Genomic DNA, 15,591 nt, shown 5'->3' with positions numbered 1-15,591 from the left:
CTGGACAGCCAAATCCGGAGGGATGGCTTCTTTGGCCGTTCCGTTCTCCAGGACTTTCTGGTGTGATTATTGGTTCGCACACCCACCACTGGGGTTAGTATTGCTGGGGTATCTATTCTAAGGTAAGGAATCTATCACTGTGTCTATCAACGTGTCTCTTTCAGATGCACAAGTTACTACTTGTGTAACGATATTTCTGTAAGAGACATTAGTTAGTGATAGATTCCTTACCGACCCACCCATCCTCCCCGTTCTGCGAACCGATATCTAGGGTTAAGGTCATCCCCTTTCAGGGCCCTAGTTTCAATGGCACCAGTGTTGGTTTTTAACATGGCTCTGCGTTTCTGGCGCGGAAAAGCTGTGTCTAAGAACTGACGTCAGCACGGGGAGGCGTCGTCTAAGTACTCCAACGTCATCACCTCACCCACGACGACGGACGCGGAGCCGCAGACGACGCCTACCGACGCGCAAGGGTACTGCTACGCAAAAACTTCTGGATCCAGACTGACGCCTGGGGATATTCTAAGGTAAGGAATCTATCCCTAACTAATGTCTCTTACAGATATATCGTTACACAAGTAGTAACTTGTGCTTATAACCTAACTTTGGGTACGAAGTAGGGGCCAGATGTAGCATTATGCTGGTCGCAGATTACAGCGATTATTCTTATGACCAGTATTGAATTTTACAAACTGACTTATGTACAAATGGGTCAGTTCCAAAATTTCCTAATTGGAGTGGGTCACTGTTCGACATACCTCATTAATATTCATAAGGTAGTTTGCAAATTGAGACTGACTCAGATTAGTGGCAGTCAAATGGATGGTGGCCCCTTTTCTGAATCGGCCTGCAAGGATCAGCACATCACCAGGTTTGTCATAGATTTTTTCCTAAAATGGTTTTGCCATAGGATGGCGAATAGAAACTAAGTGCATACTCCTGTTGCGCACCTTAGCTGGAAGTCACTAAACAGCTTAGAGTGACATGAAGTGCTAACCAGTTTTTCCCAGCAAACAGAGGCTAGATTGAGGGTTCACTTGGACATAGCCCATGTAAATGATGTGCAATAATGAATGGTTCATTAATTGAACGGAAGTATATGACGTAGCTCAGCCACAATGTTCTTAGAAACTTGTTGAGACCGCGGCAATCGATGGCCCTGCCTAGAAAAGGTCTAAAGAATGGACTCTTCCCTGAGCAGGGTCTCAAGAGAGATGGGCAGGTGTGCTCTTGACTTAGCCCGAGCTACTAGCTGGTGACTCCGTGGGGGTGGTCTGGTCCCCTTTGCCATTTTTTAGGATGAAAGGACCCTGGGCCCGATACAGCAACTAGAGTCATGGGTCTGGTAGAGCCCCTAGGATCCTGGACCATGGGAGACAGGCAGGTCACCAACCTTTCTGTGTAGGTCTGGCTATGGAACAATCCCATACTGTTTGTTTAGTTTGGGTGCTAGCTCCTATCTTGGTGGTAGACTAGGATCAGCTTAAATGTCTAGACAACGCTTTGTGGAAGAACCTGGAAAGGGAAATCAGAGCGCGTTGGCTCTCAGAACTGTGTGCTTTACCCTTAGGGCCTTTCCTGTAACTGGAGCATGTATCTAGAGATGGGAATGCCAAATTAATTCAGCCTATGGAGGTCAGTGAAATAATCTTAGGAAATTCAGATGACGTTGAGTTTACTGTCCTGTACTTAGCTTATTTCATAGCCCCTTGTGTTGCAGGTGTGGGTATGCCTGCCCACCTCTGCTTGATTGTGATCTTTGCTTGTGTTGTGAGATCTTGACTAGAATGGGTATAAACCTTCTGAGCACAGTTTTATTACCTATATATTTTAGTGCGGGAGTGCTCTCTACACTTTAAATTGCCCAAGTAAAGGAATGTTTGCCACACTAATTTGGTGCCTGTGGTCCTTGGGAGATGTAATGCCTTTATGCAGTTTCTCTTCAACTGACACGTCCTATTCTGCTCTCATTAGATAAAAACACTACATGAAAGCTTTGAAGTGTACACATCCATTCTTAAGGACTGTTAGCCCACACCTGGCACAAACACACGGCCCCATGATAGAGACAAAAGGGGACTTTGCTCGGTGGCCCATATTAAACATAAGGATCTGGAGCTACTAGTAACTACACTTGGATCCTGGGATCTAATTGCTGAAATGCATTTACTCACTAGAGTAAACAAAATCTTTGTCACTTGCCTTCATTACAATTGCTCCTCAACCAGCATGTGTTAACGTTTTAATGGTATTTTGTTTATTTGCAGCATGAGAAAACTCAAGGAAGAAATGCAGGGAGTGGTTAAAGAGCTTGCTGAAAACAATCACATTTTGGAAAGGCAAGTATTAATGTACTTCTAGTTTGTTTGGTTTGTTTACTTTTGTTTGGACTTTACAAATGTACTCTTCATGTGACTCCCATGGAATATGTGAGATGCAGACTGTCTTCCTTTCTGGTCTGAGCTGTAGCATCAGGATCATATGATGTTCTTCACCTCGCCAGTCCTACTTATCAAGTCACGTGGTTTTCAGTCTTAAAAATGATTGGTCATTAGCAATACAAACACACGTTCATGCTAAATATTGAAAGCTTATAAAAATGCTAGGATTGTAAACGTGTTCTATTGTTTTTATATTTCCACACTGGAACAGTAAGTACTCCTAATTATAGATGAATGATGGAGTTGTTTGAAGTAGTATGTAGAGGCAGCAGAATATGGAGGAACGCACTTTAGTGCTTGCCTTGCAACCACTTTTCAATATATTACATTTTTCAACGGTTGTACAGTAAGCAAACCTAGCTCTTTATGTTAACTGATGAATATTGGGTACATGACCTGCACAGATCAAGGTATTTTCCAAGTGAAGAATATAACTGCATAACACATCTTTAAAATGGGGCATTAGCCATTCTGACACATTTTTAAGGAGCTCTTACCTTTCTTGGTAGAAGAGATCATAGGGGCAAGAAGATGGTGTTTTGACAAATGTCCAAAATGGAAACCACACCGTATTACTGTACCCACTACTATCCTTAATCATAGTTATGTCTTTACTTTGTCAAATACATTACACAGTTAAGACCACCATATTACCTTAAATGTGTTAGATTGGTCTGCCTGCTAAAGACCTTAGTGTGAGTACATTATCTTTATTGATATCTCCTGTCAGTATTACCTATTGGTCCTCCCATTATCTCTGGTATCTCACAAATCAAGACATACTCCTCTTTTATAAATGGTTTTGCCACAGGCTTCTTCATGTGATTACCAGATGTGAATTATTGTGTCTGAGTGTTGACAACCTGACCAACATGTGGTAGAACCTTAATAAAAGGAGTGCAACCTTGCTGGGTGAAAATCAATCAAAATCATAGTTTCTGATGGATACTTCTACCCACAGGTTTCACACTTTGTGAATCTCCCCCAGGTGCCAGGTTGGACCCCCTCTCCCCCCTTGACTCTCTCTCCCTCAACCCCTTGCTTTGAAAATCTTGTTCGTTTGTCCTCAAGCAACCATGAGCATCCTGAAGGGTATGTTTTGCTGCACACTGTTGGAGCATTAGGTTTGACAATTTGGTAATTTAAATAGTGCAGAGTTATTGCTCCATTCACTTTCAGGAAACTCCTCTCCACATTATTCCCATTTGTTCTGTCACGTCAGCTGATCTGACAAGAAATTACTATGTTTTCTAGGAACATGAGCTATAGAATTGATTCTCCAGGCAGATATGGGCTTGGGGTGTTACTCCAACTACTTTTGGGTTGCGAAGGAGGACAAGCATCCTTTGCCCTTTCTAGATTTTTGCTGTTAACATATTTCCTCTACAAGGAAAAAGTCAAGATGCTCCACCTTAATCAAAGCCTTGGAATCAGGGGATTGGTTGGTGTTGCTTGATTTGTAGGATGTGTATTTTCATAGACCAGTCCTGCAGTTGCTCGGGAAGTATCTGTGTTTTGATGAGGGCTCCATTCAATGCCAGTTTGTCTTGCTTCCCTTCAAGCTTACACCAAGCTCTCTGGTCTTTACAAATGCCGGGTCACTGGAAAAGGCTCATCTTGACAGGCCGGGGATACCTGTGTTTACAGCATGTGTTGTGCATTACCTTGCCATCTTGTGTTGAATTTGAAACATTACAAGATGTTTACTTAAACAAGAGTTTAATTTTCAGTTTTGAGAAGGACTCGTGATCACATAACATCATCACCACACAACTCCACCTCAGAGTATTCATTTTTGCCATCATGTTCACAGCTTTGACTATGTAGGATCCATAAAAACTGGATTTTAAGTACTGCAACAAATAATGGATTTTACCAAACAACATTGACTTCTACAGCGCATCAAGACATGGAAAAATATTGAATTGACTTATTGACAAACATCAAATCCTACATATTCTCTTTCCAGACTCATTAGAAGTTGCGACTTAGGCACATGCGGGTTCCAGGAAACCTGCCTTTAACCACAGGGAGGTTAAGCCTTGAAAAAATACCTATGCTACTGAAGAAGGTCCTGCCTCGAAAGGCTGCCTGTGAAGACATGTTGTTCTCAGTTGCTGCTTCAGAACAGGCTAACTTTTGACACCGAATAGCTCTCAACCCCTGAAAAGTGTTGAGAGAATGCTGCAAAAAGTTCAGGATTCCAGATGAAATCAATTTTTCTCAGCCCAAGCAGGCCATATTCTACCAAGGTTTCTTGAGGCTGCTAAGTGTACCAAAACACGCCGTTATCACATTATTACGTTTAGCCAGCTTACAAAAGTAAACCTCTTCTGTTCCAGCAAACATTGCACTACAGGACATTCCATATTCATGATCTGTGCTGCCACCTCAGACCAATCCATATAGAGGTCCAACCATGTGCACTCCTGGGGCCTTATTTAGAGTATGTGGACGGCATACTCTATCAAATTGATAGCCCATTGTCTGTGTTTCAAGTGTCATAGGTTGTAAGGTACATGTAATGTGGCAGATGGGGCTCCAAATTATAAAAAAAGGGCCCTAATTCCACTTTTTGAGGCTGCATGGGAACAAATATTTAGTAGAGTCAGATGATGAACTTCTACAGCAGTACCCCATTAAAGCATCAAGTCCAGACTTAGTCTGTATGGGCTCATCATGGGCATAGAATAGAAGAAGAACGACTTCCTCATTCAAAAACAGTGCAGTATTTACCCATATTAAAGATAGTCTTAAACTATACAGAAAATTAAAAACAAAAAAACAAGTGAAGAGAGTGTATAACACTGAGAATTTAATGCAATTATAAATCTGCACCACAGGCTCCATTCTTTTATTAAAAGTCCCATCCTTTCTGTTATATGTTAGTGTTCATACAACTTGAAAGAGATCCATTAATTGTGGGGCGACTTAGGGCCACCTCCAGACAAAGAGAGCAAGTGCCCTGATATTGCAGGGAAAAGAATGTCAATGGTTGAATCAACCTCATAGCGCATTGCAAACTATTGCCTTCCTCAGCATGCATGACCATTTGGTCCGGTGATAGTAAATGGAAAAGCTATTCCAACAACTTTCTGAAAAATGTCAGATAGGGGGAAGGAATTGTCCCTTCTGGCAATACCATATTGAATCGGGTAAATACTCAGCTATTTATACAGTTCAGTTACAGCATGCTGCCAAATCATCTCCAGCCTCAACTTAGATCGCCCCCTAGGTATAGCAAAACCTTGATCTCCCATGCAATAGATATCAGTTGTTTGGCCCGCATGTGCATGAGGCCCTTGGAAAAATTAAAAACAGCATTGACACAGTCAAGTCCATGGACGCCCTTCAGTAGCAACTAACATGAAAGGCGCATCACACCTCCCAGTAGACAAGTTTATCAAGGTACTCAGTCTTTTCAGCAGCAAGAGGAGGGGTTTAATGTAATATAATTTCTGGGGATCTTTGGATGTATCAAGCAGCTATTTTTACGTGTGCGGTCCCAATCTTAAAACAGTGGATGACTGCCTAAAGGAGTGGAGGAAAATAACTACAGACAAACAGGTACTATCCATAGTTCAGCGCAGCCACTCCATTGCGTTCATGCAACTAACCCCAAATATACTGCTGAAATAACCTAAAATCATGAAGAAAATACACCATTGTTGCTAGAAAGAATTAATTCTCTATTGATCTTGGGAGCAATAAAGGAAGTGCCCATTACATTACGTGTACTTCCTAAAACCAAAGAAAGATAGCGCACGGTGTCCCATCTTGGATTCGCGGTTCCCGAATACCTTCCGGCAAGGTAACACCCTAGCAGCCTTTGACCTCAAAGACGCCTCAGTTCATTTGGCATCGCAGCACTCATCGCAATTACCTTTGATTTATGGCATGTGCAAAGCATCAACACTTAACATTTTTACATTTTAGGCATAAAATCTGCACCAAGAGTTGTTGACAAAATGCACACATTGTTCAAACTTCACCAATTAGGTTTCAACATCAGTTCCAAAAAATTCTCATCTGCAACCACTGCAGTCCAAGAATTATTTGGGAGCATAGACGCTGGAATTAAGAATGTGGGGTGCAGCAGCACCTCCAAAAATAACCAAGCTAGAGCTCAGAAGGTGATATAGAGCACTAAAGATGCCTTTAAATTGTGTGGTTATCTTGTCACATTTGCTGTGGAATCAAAGACTGAGGTAAAATGTCATGCTGTGTCTTCTGACAAATTGCTGCTTATTTGGAAATTGGAAGTGAAGGGAAACCTGTAAATGAACTCTACACATTTCAAAATATATTAGCAAAGATCAAATGAAGTTCGTTTTTTTGTAATTCTGAGATGTGGTGGAAACAAAAACTTTAATAGGATCAAAACAAACCAAGACACTGACTTGGTGATGTGCAAATGATAAATATGTGCTGAAACCGGATTTCTGCATGGTATCGTTTGTGCGCTATGGAGTTTTACTAGTAAAACTGCATTTCTATGCAAATTTAGTGAACTTTTCAACTGAAAATATGCTGGCTGTAAATTACAGTGCACTACCATACTAGTGCACTCCAAAATGCACCGCTGGCTGCAAACAATACCGATACCACTCTCCTGCTAAATGGCACATTTACTAGACTTGTGTTTTTGTGTACGCTTGGATTTTTCACAATCTCTAGGACTTCAGTGAGATCCCATTGATGGCAGCACCCCTACTCTGAAAATTGTTCCAGCACTATTGTTTGGAAGCAGCACTAAATACCCATTTTGCTCAGGCTTTCCCAACATAGGTATTTCAGAGCATTTTTCAGATGGCAAAACCTCTGACCTTGAGAATGGTGATTAAGTTGTTGGGTACAATGACTCTATGCGTAGATTCAGTTCCCAATGCATGTCGACAGATGCATGGGTTGCAGGAGTGTTTAGTATTCCATTTCTCTTTTCACCTGTGCTGCCAACACCAGATCCCCATCTTGTGTCATGAAATCAAAGGCCATTATCACACCAAACTTATTTTTGAAAACTGATTACTTGGGGTAAAAAAATGAGAATCTGTAGTCTTCTTTCTTTCCCCAATCCCTCTTCTGCCAGACCCCCAAGCTTCGCACTATCAAGTTTCAACATGTAATGTTGGCTGCTATTGTCTCAGGCTAAGTCCTCTATTCATGCCCTCTAATTCTGTGTTTAGGCCCCAGAAGCTATTGTGTTGGGCCATCATGCAAACCCTTATTCGGCACTTCAGTTCCTTGTAGCGAGGGCCTTATCTTACCTCTTCTCAGAAACTAGCACTCCTGGTTTATGCCATTTGTACCGATCCTTCAGTGGGTGTTGAACCCAGTTCAAAGCTCTATAGTGCAAGCAGGGGCTGCTGGGCCACAGCTGTGGATGTTAAAGTTGTTTGATATTCCAGAGTATTTAATACTGTGGTTCTGAAAACTGGGCCAAATATGACCCCTTTAGCACTTGACCCTCAATGTTCGCGATGTCAAGCAGTCCCAGGCTTCTCAGGAAGGTTAGTGTGAAGTTACAACAGTCTCAGCTCTCAACAGTGCAATAACGTGATTGTCCAGTCCAGTGCTTATCTTTCTTAAGAGGAAAAGTACTGTACTACATAATAAAACTTAACACTTCAGTCTGTCACAAAAGGTATGATATATCTGAGGTACCGGTGAAAGACAACTAATATCAGGTGAGGATCCCCCCTTCACCTTCCTTACTTTGCGGTCACTCTTTCGTGAGTCTCAGTGTAGGTGCAACATACCATATACTATATACCTCTTTTGCAACCATCAAAAGTACAACAGTACCTCGGTGCTACAATAAACACCTCAACAGCGCTAGCTTATCCCACTCCAGTAAGGATAGCCAGCATACAAGCTCTTCTCACAAAATGTCAGCCACAACACTCCCTTCCAGCACGAGTGTTCATGCAACTCCTAGGGATGATGGCCTCGTGCATTATCATAGTGCCCCATGCACGACTTCAAATGCGTCCTCTTCAAATTTGCTTATCACGTCAATGGAACCAGGCTCAAGGTCAAGTAACAGACCTAGTGTTGGTAGACGGTTGGACTCATGCCTCTCTGCAGTGGTGGAACACCAAAAACCTTTCCAAAGGGCGACCGTTCCTAGAGCCAGTTCCTCAAATAGTCTTGACAGCGGATGCATCATTCTCCGGCTGGGGAGCCCACCTACTGCAACACACCATGCAAGGCAGGTGGACACTACAACAAAAGTTACTCCATATCAATCTCCTGGAGTTATTAGCTATATTCCTAGCACTGAAAGCTTTCCAAAAGCAAGTATCAAACAAAGCTGTGTTAGTCCGCACGGACAACATGACAGCCATGTATTACATACAGAAACAGGGCGGAACACACTCTCTGCAACTCTCTCAACTAGCACAGGACATATGGCGGTGGGCTATACCTCAAAACATATTCCTTCTAGCCCAGCATGTTCCAGGAGTACAAAATACCATAGCAGATCTGTTAAGTCGTCAGACACAACAGACCCACGAGTGGGAACTTCATACGCAAGTTCTTCAACCATTCTTTCGGATGTGGGGACAGCCTCAGATAGACTTCTTTGCCACCCATGAAAACGCCAAATGCCCAAGCTTTGCCGCCAGATATCCACACCCACTGTCCAAAGGCAATGCGATATGGATGAACTGGTCAAACAGAATTTTGTTCGCTTTTCTACCTCTCCCACTCATTCCACTAGTAGTACGCAATCTACATCAGCATTCTCTGACCCTCATCCTAGTTGCTCCAACGTGGGCCAGACAGCAGTGGTACACCACACTGCTACAACTGTCTGTAGTACCGCACCAAAAATTATACCTGTCTCCACACCTTTTAACACAGAACCATGCAGAGATCAGGCACCCGGACCCAGCTCAGCTCAACCTAGCGATTTGGCTCCTGAAGTCCTAGAAATTGGATATCTTAACCTTCCTCCAGACTGCATGAATGTCATAAAAGAAGCTAGACGCCCAACCACGAGAGCATGTTATGCAGCTAAGTGGAAACGCTTTGTAATATATTGTCACAACAACAATATTAATCCCCTAGACGTGTCTATTCAACACATCATAGGATACTTACTGCACCTCCAAATATGTAACTCAGCCTACACGTCTATTAGACTGCATCTTGCTGCAATAGCAGCATATCTGCAAAACAGACAGTATCTATCTCTGTTCAGAGTGCCTGCTATAAAAGCCTATATGGAAGGCCTTAAAAGAATAATTTCTCCTAGAGTACCACCTTCACCTGTGTGGAATTTAAACATTGTTCTCACACGAACCCTTACATAAATGTGAACTACAATTTTTAACATGGAAGGTTGCGTTCCTAGTAGCTATTACTTCTCTACGGAGAGTTAGTGAACTACAAGCACTAACCATTCAAGAACCCTTCTTGCAAATGCATCATAATAAGGTCGTTCTCTGTACTAATCGCAAATTCCTGCCCAAAGTCATTTCTCCCTTCCACCTCAATCAATCTGTGGCACTGCCCGTTTTCTTCTCGCAGCCACAGACAGTAGCAGAAAGAGCTCTTCATACCTTAGATGTCAAAAGAGCATTGCTATACTACATCAAGAGAACACAACCCTTTCGTAAGACCAAACAACTTTTTGTGTCTTTCTCACCACCACATAAGGGTAATCCCATTTCAAAATCTGGGATTGCTGGATGGATTGTCAAATGCATACAGATGTGTTACCACAAAGCTAAACGTACGTTATCTGTTCCTCCTAAAGCCCACTCTACAAGGAAAATGGGGGCTTCAATGGCATTTTTAGGGAACATTCCCCTAGATGACATCTGCAGAGCAGCTACATGGTCTACACCGCACAGTAGTAGATGCGCAAACCAAACAGCAAGTTAATGTGGGCCAGGCTGTTCTCAAAACATTATTTCAAACTACTGCAACAGATAGGGGTGGTCTCCGCTAAGAGTGGGTACTGCTATACAATCTATGCAGAGTTACACACGCCCACCCGCCTCCCCTTGTCTGTTCCAGTATTATCTTAATTAGATACAGCTTACATGGACATCCTTCCTTTTCTTGCAAAGCTCCATCATTTCCCTAATGGCGAAAAACAATCTGAGGATGGAGCCGATGCCCATGCGCAATGTGGTCCAAAGGAGGAGTCCCCTATCTCCAAAGAACTTTTCAGGACAAAAACAAACTGCAAACATCCAGGCCAACACTAGGTGTGTAACTCTGCAGCTCTACATGCCAAGAACAGATGCATACTGGTAAGTAGCATTTTCCATATCTATATATCAGTTGCCACTGGGGTAGTTTTTTCCATAGGACTTCCAACAACGTTGGCACCTTTTGGCCAATATTCATGAAACATTCCAAAAACAAAAGTTTGCCCACCTCAGCTCCTTCCTCCTTCAAACGAGGTCTTTGGGCGGGTGGGGGGGATAGTGTCCCCCATTAATTTTTACATAGTAAAAGTTAGACATGGCTACAGCCAAAACGGATGAACGAAATTACACCAAATTTGACAGAAAGCTAGATCTTGGTCCAGAAAGTGTGCATTTCATGATTCTGTGTAAATCCATTCAAATCTTTTGGGAAATGAAGATTAAAAAATAGTGATATATATATATATATATATATATATATATATATACCAGGCCACTGAGGATTTGCTTAACTGACAGATCTTAAGATAAGCTCAGATTGGCTGCCACTGCATCCACAAAGATGTGATGGCAGCCATTTTGGTACTCGGAGACTCCGTTCCCTTTCCTGAAAATGTTTTTTTTTAAAACACATAGTGGGCAAGGTAGGTATACCCTGGCCCCCTAGGCCTGGTGGGTGGGTCCCAGGGAGGACCTCACCCCCTGGGCAAAAAATCCATCCCCTGGACGCCATTAACATGTCAGGGTATGAGCCCCATCTCCCTGACCCTTTTCTGGGCCCATATGTACAGGTGAGGGGGAGGATGCACAGCCACCCTCCCTGACCTTTTTCTGGGCTTGGGACCCTCATCCCCCGGGCTGCTTCATATGTAAAGAAAGGGGCGTCCAGCCAAAAGGCTCAGGGACCACATTCCCTGGGGCCAGCTCAGTTATGGTGTTCCGGGGATCCCATCCGTCACTGTTGTTTCCCTCCCCGCGAGAGCACAGCCAGAGAAGAATTTGGAAAATCTTCCAGGGCACAACATTTTCTCCTTGCCCTTGCTCTTGCAGGAGAGAAAAGCTTCTGCTGGATCCTGCTGCACCCTGCACGTGTGCTGGCAGGGTACCTGTAGGGGCCATGTGCCTCCCCTGCAATTTCCAGTATACAGGAATATTGTAGGGTGCCCCGGGTGGGCACTAGGGCACCCTGAGTTTTGTTTTAAAAGGAAAGGCATACCGTGTTGCCTGCTCCAACATGGGCCCATGGACTCAGGATGCTTGTAGGGAGCCGGTGGGGCTGTAAGAGCCCTGGAGCTTTCCCCCTTAGCCCCCAATAAAAATGAAAGCTGTGGATGTCCCAGGTGGGACCAGGACAACCACAAAAAAATAAGTAAATGTTTAAAACAAGAAAAGTAAGAATAGTAAATGAGCGGCTGGAGGCACTCATTTCATATTCACTAATTTCTGGCTAGGAATGCCCATATTCCCCTTTGTGGGCTAATTTGCATATACAGGTCTGCATGGTGGTGCCCCAGTCTGGGCTCATACTGAGCTTTTGTTCTCCATATTAAGAAAACTGGATGGTTTTATATCTGCATTTTATGGTCTGAGAAGTGTTAAATAAGACTGACACATGTTTGATGTTTTCAATCTAGCTGCGTTATTCACAATTTATTGACAAAACCAAAGTGTCTTGCTTTTTGTTTATTGACAATAACTTACATAAAAAAATTTAAATTCACTGAAAAAAAACAAAGGTTACAGTGACATTTATAGTTATATACTAAAATAACACATTTGAAATTCAATGATAAAAACGAAGATTAAAAGGACGTTCTATTTGGGTGAAAATGTCAGTTAAAATATAACATGTTAAATAAAAGCACTAGAATTCATCATTTGTATTTATCTCAAGTAACTATAACTCAAAGCTATTAACGTTTGTGGGGAGCCGAAAACGTTGTAAACTAATCTTATATCACATTCATAATAATAAAAAAATTATACTATTTTTCAAAATTGATCTTTTTCTTCGTTCAATAATTTATTTTATATCTCACATATGTTCTGAATAAAAAACCAATTAATGTAAAGCATTCATGAGTAAAATAATCCAAATCAGTGTCCTCCTTCGTATGCATTCAATTCACACTGGGAAGTAAGGTCTTTCTGTGTCCTCCAGTCTTGCGATCAAATTGGTTTGTATACACACACAAAGCCTGAGGAGATTTACCGACCAGCAGGGGGCGACTCCCCTACAATCTAATCGAAAACCTCTGCCAATAGTACTATGTAATCCGGTAGTGGGTTCTCTTTTCATTTGGTCCTCAAGAAAGCCACAGCACCTCTGCGGAGGGCACCAAGGCTGAAACATATCGACCCTATGACCACACCGAACCATGCAAGGTTGAATTTTCCAGGCATGAATTGCACACCATTTTTAGCCCTGACCCCCGAATGTTACATTAAAATGGAGTATTAACATACCAGGGAGTTTGTTTTAACTTCACATCTACTATCCTTCACACACTCCCTCCACACCCGGCTCATCTTAAGGTTTTAGTATACCTCTTGTCGCCTACAAATAAAACATCCCTGAGCTCCTCCCTCACAGTGAGGGGGTTGTTGCCTGCACTGCTACCAGGCTCGCAGTACGAGGAGAATCCTGATTATGAGGCATGCCACCCACGGGTGGGTGAAGGAATTCATTCTATAAAAGGGAACCCTGGGCACTCCTCACCCTTTTGTTTTTGCTCCAGGGTGGCCTGTTTTTGTGTCTTTAAATCAAAATTTTTGAACAGTACGGCAGTACCACCAAAATCCATACAGCCAACACGTGTATCGCATCAACGAGTCACTTCTTCAGGGCTGTAATGTGGAGTTGGATAATATGAATATTATCAATTGACAACATTCCAAGATTCCAATTTACATATCTACATCCAATATAAAAGTGCATATATTACACATTACAATATACTGAAACATTACCACTGTATGTTGATCTCGCTTAAGTATGAAGAGAAAGTAATAACATTAAAATTGCATCTTATCTTCCTAGTGCTTAGTGGTACATTATACACTTCTGTTCCTGTATTGGTCAATTCTCAAAGAAGAGTTTGCAGACAGTTCATCAATTCACAGATCCATTGTTATTCTTTATAGACCATGTCTATCACATCCATCAGTGCATTCTGGATTACTGCATACCCCTCATATAATAGATATTTCCTCTAAACTCTGGATTCATTATGTACTTTATAGTTTCAATATCGTAAATTCCTCAGTATATGCCTAATAGTAAGACAATTTATCTTTGTATCCTGTAGCTAGTTCTCAACTAACCTCCTACATATGAGACATTGTACCCCACATATCTATAATCTGACAATTCCACATCGAAACACTCATCTTCAGCTTTAGAAAATACTCTCCCCATAAATGAAAATATAACAAATATTCAGAACAATACCCAGAACACCATTCAGGTGATTAATCGATTAGCTCATTACTTCTTCCTTTCTGGTCTCATTCAGAGAGGGCATTTAGTTATGAACAACACTTACATCATCTTACAAAACCGCACTTTGAATCTTTATCATCCCTGACCTTAAAGTTCGGAGTAAATTCGTCTCTGAATTATTTTCCATAATCAAATACACATTGCTGGTATAAAGGTTACATGTTACTCTCTCACAGTAGTTTCCTAATATTCTCTCATTCCTAAAGTATCATTGGTTTTTCATTACTAGGAATATGATGTAAGGTTGAATTACAACTTTTTCGGCTCCCAACAAACATATATAATTATGTGTAATTTTTCATCAGTAGGCTTACTGACTAAATAGATGGTAGTCTGCGCAGGGTCACTTCTTATCAGTGTAACCAAACTAAACTGACTACAACTCATGTCTTAGAGTATCTATAACTCGCACCCTTGCCATCCATTGCTTAGTACCTTTCTTATTACATCACTCATGAGGTGTTCTAGTAAATAACTGATAATATCTCTGCAACATCTGAAATTACATAATTACAACATTGTGAGTAGCGGAAATGTGAGTTATAGTTACTTTAGGGCTAGAATTATAGTTACTTGAAGTAACTATAACTTGTGAATTTTATTGGTTTTGCTCATTTAAAATGGTATGTTTTAACTGACATTTACACCTAACTATAACGCCCCTTTAATTTTCGCTTTTCATAGACAATCAAAGGATTTGAATACCTAACTATAACTGTCACTTTAATCTTTGTTTTTTTTTTTTTTTAAGTTTGAAGTTTATTGAAATAAGAACAAACAAAGGCAAAGGCAGGAAATGAAGAAACAATCATAAGTTATGGAAGCTAAAAATCTCTCTTACAAAATAACTGCAACTCATTAAAGCTATGCCATACAGAAAAATAATAATCGTAGTAAATATCAGGTAACGCAAAGGAGTAAGGAAGTATCTGTAGTAAAAAAAAGCATAAAAATAGAATGATAAACATTACATGTAGTGAAGAAACATTATAAGTAGATAAGAAAATGTGCTCACGGTGGTTTACGAACTTCAACATTACGTAAAGGGGATTTGGGAGGAGGTCTGGCAATCTTAGATAAATAGTCTGTGATGGGAATCCATAAAAGGTCACGTTTAATTGCCAAGGAGATGGGGGAAACAAAATTAGTATCTAGACGGTGGTTAAAACAAACTGCATTCCACCAAGCAGTAAAGGAAACATCATTAGCTTGTTTCCAATGAGAGGTAATATGATGAAAGGCAATGGCTATTAAGAGGTCAATCAATTTATGTTTATGGTGCGTGTCGGTAAAAGCAGGGGAAAGAGATCCTAGGAAAATGTGAATGATTGAAAAGGAAAAAGTAAAGTGGAAAATCTTTTGTAATTGGGACCATACCAAGTGCCAAAAACGTAAAACGTGGGGGCAATCAAATAACATGTGTTTCAAATCAGCTAAGGGGCAAGGACAGGACCAACAAGTGGAGGGAGTGTCTGGGGAGAAG

At 41.5% G+C, this 15,591-nt stretch overlaps 1 protein-coding gene across 3 annotated transcripts in view; it reads left to right on the top strand.

Moving 5' to 3' along the window:
* The window catches only part of TBK1 (TANK binding kinase 1), a 431,625-nt gene that overhangs the window by 408,045 nt on the left and 7,989 nt on the right, over positions 1-15,591 (top strand). For all 3 annotated transcript variants that reach the window (XM_086919050.1, XM_086919051.1, XM_086919052.1), the window contains exon 20: positions 2,268-2,339. In XM_086919050.1, the coding sequence (XP_086775176.1) occupies positions 2,268-2,339 (72 nt within the window). The remainder of the gene's footprint in view (positions 1-2,267; positions 2,340-15,591) is intronic.

Source organism: Lissotriton vulgaris, chromosome 1_1, assembly GCF_964263255.1.
Source record: "Lissotriton vulgaris chromosome 1_1, aLisVul1.2, whole genome shotgun sequence".
Taxonomy (NCBI): Eukaryota; Metazoa; Chordata; class Amphibia; order Caudata; family Salamandridae; genus Lissotriton; species Lissotriton vulgaris.
Note: the sequence above shows the minus strand (reverse complement) of the source record. Positions and strands in the feature narration are given on the sequence as shown.